The following is a 19,502-nucleotide window of genomic DNA, read 5'->3' on the forward strand; positions in this document are numbered from 1 at the left end:
ATGGCCTCATTTTTAAAACAATAGTTATTTTTGCCAGGATTTTTAATGCTAGAGTGCTAGAGTTTACTTTTACCTTATTGAACACTAAAATTTATTTTCTTTTAGAAAAATATGGTGTTCTTCCTAAGAAGTGCTTCCCTGAATCTCATACAACAGAGGCGACCAGAAGGATGAATGATATTCTGAATCACAAGGTACAACGTACGGAGCAGGGTGGGATTGAATTTACTGAACTTACCTTAAAACTTCGAACTGATTTTCCAAGGGGATTTCTGAACATTTCAGTGTACACAGTTTGTGTACAAGATAACTAACCAGTGTCTCACAAAAACAGTGTAGCTGTGTATTAACAAAAAAAATAATTGGGATTAGGGTGTGTTTTTTCTTTTTAAAAAGCTTCCACTTTTATTTCTATTGATTTTAATATTTTCTTCTGAGTACTCAAGAAAGTCTTATGTTTCAGTAATATGGGGCAGAAGCACACTGGGTACGATGCCTCTCACTTGGTTCTAGTGGAAATGGGCTGGGGCAGTGTTAGGTACTGGTAAAAAGAAAAACCTGAAAACCTACTTGTGAGATTTCCTTAAAGAGTATGCTGACTTCAGAGGCTTCCCCAAACCACATCAGTGCAGTTTATTCATACACTAACGATTTGATGTAGTCACTGAGCCGCTTTTTATTGCTTCATTTATCTTAATAGATCATTCTCTTTTCTCTGCATAACCCATTTCCCAAGGAGGATTATAAATCCTATAGAGATGCTGCTTTGTCAGCCAGATGTCTTTTTTGAAAACTGGGAGTTGCCAGAATCTGCTCTCCTGATCTGTGAGGCTAAATTGGATTTGTCATTCTTGGGAGAAAGATGACATTTTAAGATAAACTGTAGATGTGTTTCTCCAATTAGAAGTAGGTTACTTTCTACCTAGGAAATACTGGGGATTCTTATCCATAGGCTAAAAGATCACTAACAATATAGCATTGGGTTCCATTTTAGTTGAAAGCAAAATCTTCTTTAGCATCGTAGTTAGATTTCAGGCCCACCTTTGTTTTGGGCATCTCTAAAATTTGAAAACAACAAAAATGAAAGTTGTATTGGGGGGTTGGCCTAGCCATGGTCATAATGGTTTGGTAGAGAAGTAGACAACCAGGAAAATTCTAAATAAAAATCTGTGAGAGTGATTTAATGGCATAATCATCTTAAGTCTCTTGCTTTTTCTATGGGACACAAGCATTATGGAATCAGATGTATTTCCCATACCCAAGCATGTACTGTCACAAAGAGTGCCCTCTCTTACAGAGCAGGAGCTCTTCATCCAGTCTGTTTCGGGAATAATCCATGTTTTTTTTTTTTCTATGGAAAGTGTTTTTAGCTGTATGTTCCAGTAGACTGGTTGGAGAAAAACACATTTGCTTTTATGAACTTTGCCCTGGGTCTTGGCTGAGTTATGCTTCAAAATAGAACGAGCATTGGTGGGTTAGGCTCATTTGCAGTTGAATTTGGTAAATATTGTGGTGCTGAATGACTGACTTTCTGCTATAGTTGAGAGAATTCTGTATACGCCTGCGGAACCTGGTCCACAGTGGAGCGACCAAAGGAGAAATCTCAGACGTGCAGGATGTCATGATGGAGGAGGTAATAACAATTATTTGGACTTTTTGTGATCTTTCTAGGAGCTTCTAGGAGAGTCTAGGATTCTCAAGGAGCTTGGGGAAAAGAAACACATGGATAATTATAAATCCCACGATAGGGATGTGTGAAAAAGATTTGGTGGTCATAGAGGAGAGAGTGATTAATTCAGTCAGCTGAAGGTTTCATGTGGAAGGTATTTGAACCAGTTCTTGAAAGAACAGTAGGAATTTACCAGATGGATAGTAGGGAAGACCATTCTAGACAAAAGGAATAGCGTGAACAAAGGGGGAATTCTCAGAGAGTAGTGTAGCTGAAACATACATTTTCTGAGTGTGATTGGTAGCAAATTAAGCTAGAAGGGCAGAAATGTGAAGGATCGCAGAAGATACTGAGACTTTTGTCTCTATTCTGTAGAGATAAAAATAGGAAAGTATTAGTGGTTGTATCAGTAAAAATAACGAATGTATAATAAAATTGATGGTTATATCAGAAAACATTTTGGAAAACCCAAAATGCATTAGGCAAATTTAAGGTGGTAATATTTATTATAAAAGCAGTTAAGAATATAACTTAATACCATAATCCAGAAGAATATGCGTGAACCTCTGAAACTGCTTTGAAAAAAGAATAAACATTTCCTTTTTTCATCTTGTGGACCCTTAACTAGGAGTTACTCAAATAACAATTTCCTTTTACTGCAGTGGACAACACTCATGTTTTCCTTTGAAGTTTAGAGAGGAAGTACAGTGTATTTGAAAGCGTGGTCTGGAGTCAGACTGTCTGAGTTCTGGGCTCATTACTAAGCAGCCATGTGACCTGAGTCAGGCACCTTAAGCTCTCAAGTCTCAGTTTATTTAAATGCATAGCCTATGCTAAACACAGTAGCTGTTTCTTAAGTATTTGTTGAATGGGTTAATGTAGAGATTTCATTTTGCCAAACGCATTTAAATTATCTCATACTTAACCCTTTATTTTATTATTTTTTAAATATTTTATCTATTTTTAGAGAGAGGGGAAGGGAAGGAGAAAGAGAGGTAGAGAAACATCAATGTGTGGTTGCCTTTCACGTGCCCCCAACTGCAGACCTGGCTCACAACCCAGGCATGTGCCCTGACTGGGAACTGAACCAGCAACCTTTTGGTTTGCAGGCCCCCACTCAATCCACTGGGCTACACCAACCAGGGCTTAACTCTTTTTAAATGTTCTCGTTTTGGAATGGTATCTGGGTGTAGTAGAAAGAAGTAGTCGGACAGATGTGGGTTTCAATTCTGATTCTGTCACTTAACAGCTCTGTGATCTTGGGTAAGATACTTAGCTTAAGAATTTAGTTTGGGACTTAAAATATATTCCTCATTGGATTTTTGTGGGAATCAAATACATATCAAATGTAAGAATGCGAGGCATAGTGTCTGGCACATAGCAGTTGTTCAGTAAATGTTAGTTCTCTTTTTTTTCTGCTTAGAATGATTTCTCTTCTTGAGGCCATATCTCTTGCATAATTTGTTTTCCTTCATGATTATGATGAGATGGCGGGCTTAGTAAAGTTGAGGTTTCTATAAATAGTTATGGTAAAGGACCCAGATAATACATCTTACAAATCATAAGCCTCCTGCAGGCTTTTGATGTTTGTTTTAATGATCTTTTAAAGGAGATGTCTTAAGATCTACTCCTGGCCATTAGGGTTGGCTGGTGTGTTTTACATATCTTTCCTCCTTTACTCCTACTTTGGAAAAATAATAAGATATTATCATACCAAATCCTGAGTGTGGCCATTTTTAGGGTTATTTACTTAATGGTTCTGCCTAAACTGTTGACTATGGAATTCTGTACAGTAGATTTTTAAATTTTACAATCCTCTAAGTGACTCTTCTTCATTGAACCTGACTCTGGTAATGAGAAGTGTGGCTGTGGTTTTAAAGCCACAGATTGGTACCTATGCTATGCCTGGCCTTGTGGGTATAAGTCAAGATGATGACTTATTAACAGCCGCAAAGCTTGGAAAGCTTTGAATGAAAGGGGTTTATGCTTAAGGCCTTCTTTCTGAGGATAGAGAATTATAGGTTGCTAGATGGGATGACAGACAAGTCAGATCTGTTTTAGAAACCTGTTGTCACCTGTGTTGCAATGTTTTCTCAGTGCATCTATTCTTTCCCTCAGCCTCCAGATGCCCTGAGGGTTATTAATGTACTCTCTACCAAAACTCTGTTAAAAACAAAATGTAAAACAAAGACTAGAAATAATATTTGTCAGTGCCACGAAAAGAGACAAGAAGCCATTATTATTTGCTTAGGAAATTCTGTAGCGGTAGCTCTTAGCTCTTGAAAACATCATATGGTTCTAGACTTGCTCCAGACCTACAAAATTGATTTACTTGAGAAAAGCCAAGTTATCGATATTTTTATTTTAAAGACTTCTTTGATAAAAAAATTTTTTAATATCAAAAATATAAAAAGACATGCAGTAAAGTCTTTTTCCCACCCTGTTCTTCATCGCACACATCCCAAATTAGTTTTATTAGTTTGTTATTGTATTACCAGTGAGTTTCCCTTCCAGAGATCTTTTTTTACAATCAAATACAAGTATATATTATTTTCCCCCTCTTTTTGGGGAAATGATATACTAACAGATGTATTATTATATTATTATATACTATTGTATGTTATCTCTATATATTATTATATACTAGCATCTGTAAGTATATTATTCATATTCTGTACAATGCTGTTTTAGATTTAACAATATATCTCGAAAATCTTTCCACATCGATACATAAAGAACTACATTTAAAAAAATATTTGCATGGTATTCCATTGTCTGGATACACCATAATTAATTTAACTCGTTCCTCTTAATGGACATTCTGGTTATTTTCAAACTTATTTAAAAAAAACTGCAGCCCTGGCCGGGTTGCTCAGTTGGTTAGAGCATCGTCCCAACATGCCATGGTTATGGGTTTGATCCCCAGTCAGGGCACATGCAAGAATCAACCAATGAGTGCATCAATAAGTGGAACAATGAATCGATGTTTCTCTCTCTCCCCTGTCTTCTATCTCTCTAAAAATCAATCAATTTTTTTAAAAAAGGAAAAATTAAAAAGCTGGAAAAAATAATCTTGTCCACTCATTGTTTTTCATATGTATGTGTATACCTATAGGTTATATCTCTATCAGTAGAAGTTTTTATTGAATGTATTGGGGTTATGTTGGCTAATAAAATTATACAGGTTTCAAGTGTACAGTTCTATAGCACATCATCTGTATACTGTATTGTGTGTTCACCACTTAAAGTTTAGTCTACTGTCATCATTTATCCCCTCGTTAGTCTCATCTCTGTGGGCTAGGTTTGGCCTAGCCAAAAGTTTGTCCCTCCTCCCTAAAGCATTATATTTTTCAGACCCTGCAATGCTACTTTGCTTTGGAGAGCAGGCACCTTCAGATTGGTGTGGCCTAACGCATTGGTGGCTTAACCTCTTTGAATTTCCTCTGGTTTCATCTGGCTTTGTAATGCTGCTGCTCTCAGGAGACTGTAGCCCCACAGCTAATAATTAGTAAAATGAGGTGTATACAGCTAGCTCAAAGATAATCATTTTCTGCAAGAAAAAAAGTCTTATATCTATCTTTCACATTGGAAGAGAGCTAAAAAGGACCTTTTTATCATTTTCAGCTATGAAATAGCAAAGAACCTACAGTCATTTGTGGGGGAAAAAAAAGCACTGGGGGAACAGTGATGACATGGTCCTTTCTCTCAGGGACTCTACAACATGCAAGTAAATAAGCAAGAAACCATCTGTGACATATGTTTTGAAAACCATAAAATAGCGTGATTGATGGGGTGATCAAGAAAGGCCTTTCTGTAAGTATAAGCTGAGACATGAGTAACAAGAAGGACCCAGCTACATAAAGGTCTGGCCCCAGCGCACCAGACAGAGGGGACAGTAAGTACAAAAGTCTAACTGAGAGAAAGCCTGGTATTTTTGAGGAGTAGAAAGGAGGCAGTGTGACTTGAGCTTGGAAGGAAGGCAGGAGTGGCCGACATAGATCTTGTAGAGGAAATGAGAAGCAGCTCATATAGGGCCTGCAGACTGTGAGAAAGTTTGCGTTTTATACCAAGTGGGGTAACCACTGGAAGGGGGTTTAAGCTGAAGAGTGATGTGGCTTAATTTTTGTTTTTAAAAAATGCCCTCGGGGTGGTTTGAGAATGGATTGTAAAGCAACAGGAGAGGAAGTGGAGAAACCAGTTAGGAGGCTGTTGTGATTGTATAGACGAGAGATTATCGTGGTTTGCATCAGGTGTGTGCAGAGAACAAGAAAAAGGAAAGAATTGGTGATGTCGCAGGGTCTTAAAGTGGGGGGCCTGCAGATGTGAGAGATGGCCTTTTGGCAGTTGGGGCAGTATGAGGGAACTTGGGTGTGGAAAGGGGTATGTGAGTGAGAGAAACAGTCATTGAAGAAGCAAAGTGTCGGAGGAGGGAAGGAAGAGATGCGGACTAAAGTAGGGCTTTCAGACATGAATGTGTGCGTGCATCCCCTGGAGATGCCGTCGTTAACATGCAGATTCAGTCGTTCTGGGGTGTGGCAGCAGTGGTGCATTTCTCACTCTTTCTGTGATTCGAACACCACTCTGCAGTAGCCTCAAGGTCATCGTTTGACTGTCAGCATCTCTGTGCAGCTCCCTATGTGAGCTCATTTTCTATAACACGACAGAGGGGCACATGCTTCTTTACTGTGCCTTTTCATGTGTTTTTCGTGCCTGAAAATATATTTAATGCTTTCAGAAAGTATCCCTGCCTGCTTTTGCAGGCAAAGGTTTATTTTATTTTATTTTTGTCTGTTTTTGAACAGATCCTTGTCTTTCTTTCATTCCCCACCAGAAAGCAGCAGAGAGTTTTCTTCCCTTCTTTCCCCATTCTCTCCGAGGGTCTGTAGTCACCAAGGTCCCTACTCCATCCCTCCCTCTTCCAACTAGCTCATTGCCATCAGCACGGAACTTTTTCGTCAAAGTTCACTGTTTTCTGTGACCAACCACTCTTGTATACTTGTGGCCATTCTGTTTTGTGATCAATAGATCATTTTACTTTTGAGCCTAGTTTCTCCATCAATAAAACTGAAAAGTTGGGGTAGATGATTTCTTCAGGACACTGTAGCTTTGCATTTTTGTAACAGAAGTAACTAGTATATCACCACTGCTTTAGACCTTACTGTACACTGGGTTACTGTACAGTAACCCAGTATTGTGTCTGCCCATGGCTGGCTTTAAACTCGCACCCTTCTAAGTATTTATGACTGCTTGTCAGCTATTCCATCCTGCTGTTCTCCTCTCACTTGCTGTCTGTCTGCTAGGTAGCCATGGGTGTGGAAGTTGATTCAGTCCCACTTGCTTTGTCTTGAAATTGGGAACTACAGATTCTTTCCCTGTGTCCCACGTCTCAGGAGCTTGGTGTCCTTTTCCTTTTTTTCATTCCCTTTCCTGATTCTGTTACTCACCAACATTCAGTTCTGTATAATGACTTGGTGTGTTCAGTGTCTGGTGTCATTTTTTGTTCTAAATGCCAAGGGCATCTCTGTGAGAAGCAGGTGACACTCCCGAGCTGCCCACCAGAGAGCAGACTTGGATATGCAAAGCTCACTGCCAACTTTGTACCTTTGGGAACAGGGAATGTTATTTCAGAACAGCATGGTCTCTTATCAAGAAAATACAGTATCAGGGACCCTGGAGACTATACTTCGGAGATTTTTTTAGTAGAGCTTGTTTAATTATCATTAATTGGCTGGGAGCCAAATATCCTTCCAAAGACTTACAACCTGACTCGAACATGAATGATTATGGATGTAAAACAATGCAACATGTCTCAAATCACAGTTTTACTAAAATTCACGAGGAAGAGATGTAATCTTTATCCTCATTTATTCCTTATATGTACCCTTGGTAAAAATTCACATTTGTAAAACATATGCAATAGGGTATAAGTATTTGTCCTGCAAAAGGATTCACTATAGAATTCCTTTAGATAGCAAAACATGCAGAGTTCCTCTACTGCATTCTGGGAGAGGAGAAGGCAGTGATCTAACACTTTACGTAGGGAATCAAGTGTGCACTAAGGTACTATGCAAATTACAGCCTAAGACATTCATGTTTATATTTAGAATGTGTTTAAAAGTAAACAGAAATTCACTTTGGTGTCTTAATCTTCACTGGGCTTGGGCCTATCCCCTTCCTTTTTCGGTCAGGGCCTGGCTGAGGTGGGAAAACCACCCTTGGATGACGGATAATTGATCCATATCCCACAGATATATGTTTGTACACATGTGACAATAATTACTAGTTGAAAATTCATACATTTAAATCTATAAAACTTCCTCATCTCATGCTGGCCAGGTAGCTCAGTTGGTTGGACCATTGTCCCACACACCAAAAAGTTTGTGGGTTCGATCCCCCAGGTCAGGACACAAGCCTAGGTTGCAGGTTCAGTCCCTTGTCAGGGCACCTGCGGGAGATACCTGATCGATGTTTCTCTCCCTTACTCTCGCTCTAAAAATCAATAAACATGTCCTCATGTGTGGATTGAAAAAAACCAAAAAACTTTCCTCCTCTCATTGTCATTGTCTTGACCATAGTTACCAATGGCAATGTCCTCATGAAGAAGTTGCCATTTGTGGCCCTGGCACTGTGTGGATACAAAATGACTCTGGTGCAGGTGAATCCCAGAGGTTACTGGTCCGTGGCTAGAGCAGCTCAGTTACAGCTGCTAATGTGATGCCCTGCCTTTTCTTTTTTGTGCTAGAAACCATCCTGACAATGATATATCACTAAGAGAGAGATGGTTTAAGGTGGTTCGGGCTCATAAAACACACAGTAAATCCTAGAAAAGGAAGATTCTGTCTTGGAAACCAGGACATAACAAGTAAATGGCAAGTATAACTTCTGTAAGTTAATCTGCCTTTGTTAAAAGACCGTAGAATCAGGTTCTGTCTTCCATAATAACACATGAATGATGAGTCCCTTTATCCTTATAGTTCTAACGTCATAGGTAGGCCTTCCCTTTTGCCTGCTTTTAGGTACCTTTGTGATTTGGTTCAGGTCATCCTGCCCTCATTGAGATCACAGAGATAGAAATAGCCCGTAGAATTAGGAGGACATTATTTAGAAGATGAAACACTTCCACTGCTCCAAGAATGACTACAACATGCATAGGATTGGTTACCCTAATCTTATCTGTATTCGGTACACCTTTTCTTGAAATTTAAAAAGACATAGTTGGGCAATCACTTCATCCAGTCCAGAATTTGCCATTGTATAAGATTCTAATGTATGAAATGAGAAAAAAAACAATGTATTTTGAGAGCCACTGTTCTTCCCTTAACTAGAGGAAAAAGGAGGGAAGTGGCCTTAATTATAAATGGAATTGATAAGTGATGATTTGCTGTAATTGGCTTGTGGCAGGTGTGACTCCGTGGTCTATCAGTCAGAAATGGACTGGAGCCCTCACTGGTGTGGCTCAGCTGGGTGTCGTCCTGCAAAGAGAAATGTTGCTGGTTCAACTCCTGGTCAGGGCACATGCCTGGGTTGTGGGTTCAGTCCCCAGTTGGGGTATGTATGAGAGGCAACTGATCGATATTTCTTTTGCACATTGATGTTTCTCTCCCTTTCTCCCCCCTTCCCTCTCTCTAAAAATAAATATGTAAAATCTTAACAAAAAAATGAAAGAAAGAAATGGACTGAAGCTGGCATGTTTGACTTCACCAAGTTCTGGACGGTGGAGTCGAGGGAAGCGTCGCCTGTATATCTAAGGCCTCGCCATCAGAATGGTTTTGAAGAGAGCAGAGCCCAATCTGACTCCTGAATTCAAATTTCACACCAGTCACTGGAGAACTTTTTTTAATATATTTTTTAAAGATTTTATTTATTTAATTTTAGAGAGGGAAGGGAGGGAGAAAGAGAGAGAGAGAAACATCAGTGTGCGGTTGCTGGGGGTCATGGCCTGCAATCCAGGCATGTGCCCTGACTGGGAATCGATCCTGCTATGCTTTGGTTCGCAACCCGTGTTCAATCCACTGAGCTATGCCAGCCAGGTCGGAGAACTTTTGATTTAAGGAAATAATTTTTAATGTGGTTCTTACGGGGTTCATTGGGGTGTGTCTAAGACCCAGATCTTGTTCCTAATAGATTAAGTGCAGCAAGGGAGACATTAGAGAAACATAAATGGCACTGTGGAGTTAAATGTTAAATTCGTATGCCAAAAGTATTCAGAAAGGGGAGCAGTCAGTATGAGCTTGAATAATTATCAAAAACTTTCCGGAGGAGAGGCATCTTGCACTGAGCTTGAAAGCATGGGACGAGGATTGGGATCCGAGGAACATAGGAGACAGGGTTGTGAAGGCGACAGTGAGCTGAGGGCAGCGAGCAGACACAGTAAGGAGGGACACAGACAGACCTGACTGGAGTTCAGAGTCCATCACGGGAAGTAAGGTTGGGTGAGGTTTCTAAGAGCCTTTAAAATCTGACCATGCTTATCAGGGAAATGCAAATTAGAACCACATGGAACCATTACCTACCCACCAAAAAAGTGAAATTACAGTGCCAGGTATTGGCAAGAATGCAGAACACCTGAAACTCTCTGACTTTGCTGGTGAGCACGTAAATTCCTTCAACCTCCTTGAAAACTGTTTGGATAGAAATGTTAGCAGCATTATTCATAACAACTCCAAACTGAAAACGATTCACGTGTCCATCAGTAGGAGAGTAGCAAAATTGTACTATGTTTACACAATGGGATAATACACAGCAATAAAGAGCAAATCACTGACATAGCACCATGAGTGAACCTCACAGCATTATGTCAACAAAGGAAGTTACATACAAGAGAGAGTATGCTGTATGATTCCATTTATACAAGGTGAAAGAACAGGCAAAACTGAACAATGTCTATGAAAGAATGATGTTACCTTGAGGGAGGTTTGGGTTATTAACTGCAGAGGGGCCAGGGAACCTCTGGAGGTCTGTAGCTGTTCTAGATAGATACTGATCCCAGCGGTGGTTACGTGGGTGTATATGTATGTAAAAATTGAATTGAGCTGTATACTTAAGGTTATATGTACTTTACATATGTACTGAATGTAAGTTATGCCTATGTAAAAAGTAAAAAAAAAGGTTAAAAAAAATAAATCAGGTCATAAGAGTTTGGATTTGTTGTGGGAAGTAATAGGGAAGCATTAATGACTCTTCAACAGGAAAGCGACTTAAAGAAAGTGGTGCTTCTAAAATTAGCCCTGGCTGGTGTGGCTCAGTGGATTGAGTGCCTGCCTGCGAACCCAAAGGTCTCTGGCTCAATTCCCTGGCAGGGCACATGCCTGGGTAGCAAGCCAGGTCCCCAGTGTGGGGGTGTGCGAGAGGCAGCTGGTCAATGTTTCTCTCCCTTTCTTTCTCCCTCCCTTCCCCTGTCTCTAAAAATAAATAAATGAATTAAAAAATTACCCTGTAGTGAGGTGGAGAATGGAACAATGTTCAGATCAGCTATGATACTTAGGTCAGATATAGTGCCAGATACTATAGAAGACACAAATACCCAAAATTCTTAATTTCTCTTAAGTCTTGATTTCTTTTGAAAAAAAGAAAAAAGGAGGGGAAATTATACCTTAAAAGAACGTTATGAGAATGAAGTGAACCTAGCCGGATTTATAGTACCTAGCACAAACTAGGCACACATAATAAGTATCAGATTCATTTCTCAGGAATGTAATGGCATGTACAGATGTGTGGCACAGATAACGCAGGGGCTGAGTGAGGTGAGGGGGTCATGGTGGCGAGGGGTGGAGAGAGAAGGGGCAGATCATAGTGTGATTTTTTTAAAGATCTAGCAAATTTGATATAAAGGAAGAAGTACTTTCTATATTCTAACTGTATATAGGGTATGTCTATTTCTATTTTTGTCTTTTTATAAGATAAAACTAATATAAAAGGACACCCTTGGATTGTTACTATGCTAACTTGAAGGTGCTGTAACATCGTCAGAAAATACGTTATGGTCTCACAACCTGAAAAATGGTACCTTACTGCATACTAAAAGTTAATTCTTATTCTAATAATACTTTTAACAGACATTGTCATCTAACTGAAACATTAATGACATTTCTCTTAGTGGAGACCCTGTCACAATCAAAGCAAAGCCTAGAATAAAGGAGAGGAAATCCATTTATAAAATGTATGCCATCTATTTCAAATATCATATGTTGATATTTGAAATGTCATCAGCAGACTAGCAACCCAGGTCTTGTGTATCAGCGCTAAGCTGCTTTCTGGCCAAGGAAGTTGAATTTGCAGGGCAAATACTGAGCACTGAATATCAGTATTTCAGAATTATATTGTTCAGATTATTTATTTAAGAGTTCAGAAGTTGACTGATATTAAATCCTGGACATCAGCCTTCCAATTTTGGAACAATATTAGATTTCCTGTGAAATTTCTGGCTTGAATTTAGTTAGATGTCTTGTTTCCCAAGTTTGAGGAAAATGAAAAGGTAAGTAACACTTTCCCTCAGCCATCAGTCACCTGTCTCCTTTCTTCCAGATATTCCGAGTGGTGTGCATCTGTTTGGGTAACCCACCGGAGACGTTCACCTGGGAGTATCGAGACAAAGATAAAAATTATCACAAGATTGGCCCCATAACTCCCTTGGAGTTTTACCGGGACCACGTCAAGCCTCTCTTCAATATGGAGGATAAGGTTGGAGACTGGCCCCGGCAGCCCCTGGCTGGTTACTTTCACGTGCCCTTTGACTGCAGAGAAGGGTGTAAGATGCCTGGGTTGACATGTGTGATCATCTGACTAGAATTAAAACAGACTTCCCCTCCCCCTTCCTCTGAGGTATTTTGTGGACCTAATAATAAAGCACAGGGTCCCCAGTGCTTCTCCGCAGAGACTTTGCTTACCATAGGCTAGCAGTCAGTTTAATTCCCACATGCTCCTCTGATTTTGAGCTCAGAATGATTCCCAGGTGCAAAGACAATAAAAACATACTGGGTGTTTCTCACTGTGGTTTCAGAGTACCTCTGAAATGTACCCTCCACCCCTGCCCCCACCCTGGGGACTCTCCAGGAAGGGAGCCGTGTCCCATCCTAGTTTTTCCTGCTCTCCTCCGGTCTTCTCCACTGCCTGGCAAGATGACCAGAGGCCCCCCTCCTTTATTGTCGTTTTGACCCTTTTTTCAGCAAATGGCTCTGTTTCATGCTTGGAATCCCATCTCAGCTGAGGTATTGCTGGGTGATGAGCCCATGCTACAACTTGAGAGCAGGGCTCTTGTAGTGATGGGATCTCCATCTTGCCTTACTCAGTGCGCGCAGTTCTTCAGAATTACTTTCGTGGGTAATTCTTGCCAGTAGGAAAGATGCAGCACCCAAATGTGTCCAACACACTAATCGGAATGTGCAAGGACCTCTGCCACTTCATTGCTACCTTTTTTTTCTTCGTTATTTAGCAGTGTGTTTGTAATGCTTATTCTTGTAGGCAGAGGGCTTTGATGAGCTTTGATGCAGACATATGAACTTAGAGGGGAGGTATGTGTCTTGCTTGGCATTCCTGGTTTTATGTTCCAATCAACATGTTCTTGACCTCAATAGATTTGTTTCGTGAATGACCCTCGGCCCCAGCACAAGTACAACAAACTCTACACGGTGGAATACCTAGGCAATATGGTTGGAGGGAGAAAAACTCTCTATAACAACCAACCCGTTGACTTCTTGAAGAAGATGGTGGCTACCTCCATCAAAGATGGAGAGGTTGGTAATGTTTCTGTGTCTTCTGTGTTGGAGGTAAAGCCTCTTCTTCCACTTCTTTGGTGTAAGAGGAAGATAGGATTTATGTTGACTTTCTTCCTCTTTCCTCTATTTCTAGGCCGTATGGTTTGGCTGTGATATTGGAAAACACTTCAATGGCAAGCTGGGCCTCAGTGACATGAATGTGTGAGTGCAAGAAATTGAAAATAGAAAGTCATTTGTGGGTTGTTGCTGTGGGAATGCACTCTTGGTATGAAATGACTTGGCCGAGGTTCACCCAAAGAGTAAGGTTGGCCTGAGGGTGGGTCTTTTTCTTTTTATCTTGTAGAGTTTAAAGACTCTAAACAAAAACTTCACATACTTACATGCTCCAACCTGGCAAATCAAGATCATACTTTATGTCTGCATTGAACTGTTGGATGTTCCTGAAAAGCCGCCCTGTATGAGAAAGGCACCTTTAAAAAGAATTGATTACTGTGTAAATCTGCTTAGACATCTGGGAGTGTAATGAAATGTTTTCCAAACCTCTTGTTTGCCATTTGATCCTTTTGAACTTCTTCTCTTACTTTGATGACTTATATGTAGTTTTTTAATTTATTGATTTTAGAGAGAGAGAGAGAGACAGGCATTGATTTGTTGTTCCACTTATTTATACATTTATTTGTTGATTCTTGTATGTGCCCTGACTGGGGATCGAACCCCCAACTATGGCATATGGGGATGATGCTCTAACCAACTGAGCAACCCAGCCAGAGTAATAACTTATATAGCTTGTCTTTTTGACAACTAGAACAAATTTACTTACACACTTTAAAACATTCCTCCTAGCTGTTGATGACAATGAAGGTTCATTTGTGAATAAAATTATACAAGATTTCTTGACTATTAAAATGTACCACTTTAGAGTTACTTGTAAGTAATTGTTACTTGTAGGAGGTTGAGGGAATAACTTAACAGTTAACAAGAGAAAAGACAGACAGACAGAAAAATCTGCTAAAAGAGAGAATTCATGATTTTTTTAACTTCGAAAATGTTCTCCATTATTTTTTATATTATTTATTGAAATTTCACAGTCAGCAATGGTCTAAATGAATTCAGAAACTGGGCGCTTGTACCAGCTTTAAAGAGACCATTTCTGATAGCAGTCAAAAGCTTTTTTTAAAGTTTTCTTGCCAAAATGACAATCCAAGCTCATCTTGTCAACCTCTCAATACGGGGAGTTTATGTTTAATCACTTCATATTTTCTTGAGTATTCTTGTGGCACATGGAGAATAGAATGCCACTGAGAGACTAAGTTCTGCATGTACCCAGTTCTCTGGAGAGCTATAGCCCGAGTTTATTTGAGCTATGGGGCCCCTTTGGCTTCTTCTGTTTCTTTTACAACCAGAAGCTGTCTTTCCCCCTTGATTGTACTGTCTTTATTCTGTATTGTCTTCTTTTTTTTTTACAGCTATGACTATGAGTTAGTGTTTGGTATCTCCATGAAGAACATGAATAAAGCAGAGAGGCTGACTTTTGGTGATTCACTCATGACCCACGCCATGGTCTTCACTGCAGTCTCAGAGAAGGTACGGCCTGCTCAGCATGCCCACCACACTGTCTCCGCAGAGGGACCTCCATTCTCCTGCAGCCTCTTTGTCAGAGCTTCATTCAGAGCATATTCGAGTTTGGTTAACAGCTTCCAAGCAAGACACTGTAGGTGCATCACTGGAGGTTTGGCCGCATACACAGAAGCAGTAAAAACAGGAACTTTCCATGGGGAGCAGCACTGGGGTCAGCAGGGAGTAAGGAACGAACTGATTTTCTGTAACTTTGGAAGTTCTTGGTGTGAAGAGAGGTCGGCAAGGGAACCTAGGAGAAGATAACTTCTATTGAATAAGGAATTTAAGTGTGTCCCGAAAGTGTTCATGTCTTGATAACGTGTGTTTACACTCTCCTTCCTTTCATTCGTCACTCGGATTCTTCTGCAGTAAGATGTCTGACAGTAATTTGTGGACTGCATGCCCATCCACTACTGGATTTATACGGAGCAGGAAATTGGATGTAAAGTATTTGGAATTTCCTGTGAAATACTCTGAATAATAATATCACTGTTTCTAGGACACACTGTTGGAAACCACAGCTGAAACTTTATCTTTCATAAATAAGCCTCCCCAGCTCTGGGCTGCAGAATGGTATTTTACACCTGTGCTCAGGGATCATGAGGAAGAAAAGACTTCAAACTATCGAAAAACTTTTAACTGCCACAAGCAAAAATGTTCTTTTTCTAACCCATCTAATTTAGGGAAAGAGTCAAAGAATAACTAACTTGACATTAGAAGAAACTTTTAATAAAATATCATAAATAAAATAAAATACTGAAGTAAATCAAATAGAATAAAATACTACTAAAATGCTACATTGTTTTTATTTATGTTCAGACCTACTAAATTCAGTGGATTTATAACTAAAGTTTCTTAAATTAAGGTTAAATTTTTAAATTTTTAGAGAACTATTAAGAAACAAACTAAAAATCTTATAATTTCTAAGAAAGGTTTGACTTTTTATCATTTTCCATCTCTTAGAGTATCCATGTTTTTCAAAATTAATAATCATGCATACTTATTAAGAAATAAAAATCATACATACCATGTCATATTCTTGGGAACTTTCATTCTTTGATCATTTTTTCCTCGGGAAGGGAGCTACCTTACATGTTAATAGTGTAAAGCAAAATTTATATTATCACAACTAGAATTTTATAGTGAGATTTTTCTCTTCCTTCCAGTTTGAGTTTTTGACCACTGAACCTAGATTGCACTGCATTTGAATGGTAATGCAGAGATAAATGTCAGTAGCTGTGTTCTGGGATGTTCTTACTGCTGCTTCCTTAGAGCCCCTGTAAGGGAGGTCCAGATTTTATTCTATGTGTATAGATGACAGAGAACATCTTGATCTAGGTCACGCAGGAATTCATTGGCAAAGGCAAGAAGAGGAAGCATTTTCAGGCTTACTATAATAGATGACCTTAGGTAATATAGATTCTGACGGTGGTGTTTAATTGGAGAGTAAAGATGGACTGTAATGGGGGGAACAGAAAACCAAAACGGGCATTTGCTAAGCTAGTCTTAGAATGTGTAGTTCAATGATGTAGTTTTGAAGGTATCTGGGACTCAGATGGGGTAGTACAGATAAGGGCGTTTGAAATTGTGGGTTTGGTTGTTGGCTATTTCTGAGACTGAAAATTACTGAGATCCAAGAAAACCGTCAAGGATAGAGTCAAATCCCATGTCGATGAGACTCATGCAGTTATATGCAAGTGGGAGTTGACAGATGAAATCATTAGGAGATAATACATGAGCCAGCTCTCTTCTCATGCTACAAAGATTTAAGTTGTTTTGACAGCAGTGAATGCCCTGGCTGAAAATGAAAAAGTCTTTCCCCAATGAAGCCTTCCTTTTGTCCCTCTCTGTGCCACTCCAGTAAAGCCTGTAAATGGAGGTTTTTATGATGCATATCATTGTTCCTTTAAGAAGATGAAATTGAGCTTATTTGATTAAGAAAGATAGAAGGGAGAGGACAGTAGTACTGCCTGGGTTTTGTTTTATGAAAATAGTCTATTCACTTTTGCTTTGCCATTCAATCTTTATTGGGTTAAACTCAATATTAGCTAACCGAGTCAGTAAATCACACATTTGGAAAGTATCAATGCTTGGTTCTCCCAAGCAGGAAATGAAGCTGTATGATGAGAATGTGTTTCTCTCTTAAACTTTGACCAGACTTTAGAATCATTTCTAAAATAAATATATTGGAATGCCTTTGCAAAGAATGCTGATCCATTAATAGCAAGAGGCTTGGCTTCAAATGGTGCTCACTGCATTTAGTAATCTAATATTTTGTTTTTCTTAGCCAAGTAACACTTTAATATGCTTATTTTCTATATAGACTAGAGTGTAAAGGAGAAAACAGTATGATTGCTTTGTTAGGTCCATTGCATTTTTACCCCAAGAGCTTCAAACACTTCTGTTGGGGTCTCCCTTTAGCTGTAGCAGAAGAGACATGGCCCTGGTCAAACCCGGAGGCGTATGTCCTGGCCGTGTAGAGAAGGCTGCTGCTCCTGAGCGGCTGAAGAAAAGCCAAGATTAACATGACGCGTTGGCAGTAGTTTCCGACTATCCCCTCTCACCTACTCTTTTGCAGGATGATCAGGATGGCGCATTCGTGAAATGGAGAGTGGAGAATTCGTGGGGTGAAGACCATGGCCAAAAAGGTGAGCTGAAGCTGGTAATAGCAGCTGAGGGTGCCTGGAGTCTGCTCTGTTCTCTGCTTCCAGAGATATGGGTAGAAAGCTGCCCTAGTGTGGAGCATTTTTCAGTAATTTATCCCATAGGATAGACTATTCCAGAGAAAAATCTGAGGATCTAGTTTGCCTCTGGGATCCCTATGACCAAAATAGCATGCCTGAATCCCCTGAGCTGATGCTGAGACCAGTATGTGCTGGCATTCGTTCCAAACCGTGCTGACCCTACTAGACCTCTTGTACCAGAACACCCTGGCCACTGAGAAGGTTGAGTGCCCTTTGCAGGACACTTGCTCTATAGCATTTGGTGCATTTTCATCTCCTGCACTAACTGCTTAGAAAGTCAGAGCCTCTGAGCGGGAAAATGGGATTGGCAAGAAACTACACGTTCACTGGAGACTCTAGGAGCTGTGAAGCCTATAGAGTAAAAGAATGCTTTGGTCAACTATGTTATTCTGACAAATCAAAACCCAGTCAGAAGTCATAAATAAATTATAATAATTAGACTTTAAAAAACTCACAGGTAATATATGAGTTGTAGAAAAATGAAATATGTAGATAAACAAAAAGAAGAAAATTAAAATCTAATAATCTTACCACCCACAGATCACCATTAACTGATTAGGGTTAACTGATTTTCTTGCAAATTTTTGAGACCATATTTTTAAAGACTGTTTTTCATAGTAGATAAAAAGCCTTTTAAGGAGGTTTTATGTTTTAATTTTTAAGGTTTCAACCCAATGGTGGTGCTACTGTAGAATATCATGCATGTATTTGCATGTGTGCATGTGCTGGTGGCATTTGTAGCAGCTCTTTCTCAGATTTCGTATCCCCTATTTGTAGCCAGTGGATGCTGGCTAGGGAAGACACACTGGCCCCAACTTACTACACTAGATAGAAGACTGGGAGGAAATAGGTAGGGAACCCAGAGAGAGAGATACCCAGGCACTTGGAACCAAGCTTCCACATACGTTCCCCCAAGCAGGAATCAGCCAGAAATTTTCTTTAAAAGAAAAAGGAAATGGAGATTACAGCAGCTCTTTGCCTGTTGCCTCCCTCAAGGTTCAGAACAGTGATCTTTCCCACTGTGTTGCCAGAGTCCTGGGATTTCCAAGGGTAAAGGTGGTGAAGGAGGAGGGTGGAGGTTGGGAAGTGAGCAGGTGGGGCTTCAGTAGTTTACATTTGAAAACTTCTGTCTTAGAAGAGCCTATTAACCTGCGTTTTGAACTTGACATTATGCCATGATTGAGCAGCACAGGTCTACATATGATGGACAAAACTTGGAGGCCTAGAATCTGTCATTCCAAGTCTTTTCATCTTCCCATGAAACGATCATGGGTGGGTGTCGGCTAACCGTGCCTGGGATCTGCTGTGAGACTCAGCAGCCCCGTGTTTATATGTAAACAAATACAAGTGCTATCAGTGCATGTCTGTTCTTCGCAAGGTGGTTGCATGTCCACTTTTTGTGATTGCTGTTACTGTTCTGTGATTACGTGGTGCTTATTAAATTACTGTTAATGTATTAGAGTTGCAACATATTTTTCAGTTGGTGATTTCTTAAAAGATGAATTTCATTCTGAGACAAATGCATGTTGGAATCATGTAGAGAGGGTTATAAACCTTAAAACTAGCAGAAAACTTAAAAAGAAACAATTTACAATTTACTTATATCTGTAAATTGATGATAGTTAAATGAATGCAAGGGAATAGCATATCTTAAATTGGAAGGAAGTCTTTAAAAAAAACCATAAGGTATTGGTAGCTTGTTTAATTTTTGGTCTAATTTGGTCCCTGTAGTTGGGTTTGTTATCATTGAAGTTAGTA

The 19,502-nt window shown here is 39.7% G+C and overlaps 1 protein-coding gene across 1 annotated transcript in view; it reads left to right on the forward strand.

Moving 5' to 3' along the window:
• The window catches only part of BLMH (bleomycin hydrolase), a 40,846-nt gene that overhangs the window by 6,460 nt on the left and 14,884 nt on the right, over positions 1–19,502 (forward strand). The window contains exons 5-11 of the mRNA XM_045837542.1: positions 106–194; positions 1,541–1,633; positions 12,194–12,349; positions 13,243–13,401; positions 13,517–13,584; positions 14,850–14,967; positions 17,579–17,648. Coding sequence (XP_045693498.1) covers positions 106–194; positions 1,541–1,633; positions 12,194–12,349; positions 13,243–13,401; positions 13,517–13,584; positions 14,850–14,967; positions 17,579–17,648 — 753 coding nt within the window. The remainder of the gene's footprint in view (positions 1–105; positions 195–1,540; positions 1,634–12,193; positions 12,350–13,242; positions 13,402–13,516; positions 13,585–14,849; positions 14,968–17,578; positions 17,649–19,502) is intronic.

Source organism: Phyllostomus hastatus, unplaced genomic scaffold (assembly GCF_019186645.2).
Source record: "Phyllostomus hastatus isolate PE091 unplaced genomic scaffold, TTU_PhHast_1.1 phas_contig_210, whole genome shotgun sequence".
Taxonomy (NCBI): domain Eukaryota; kingdom Metazoa; phylum Chordata; class Mammalia; order Chiroptera; family Phyllostomidae; genus Phyllostomus; species Phyllostomus hastatus.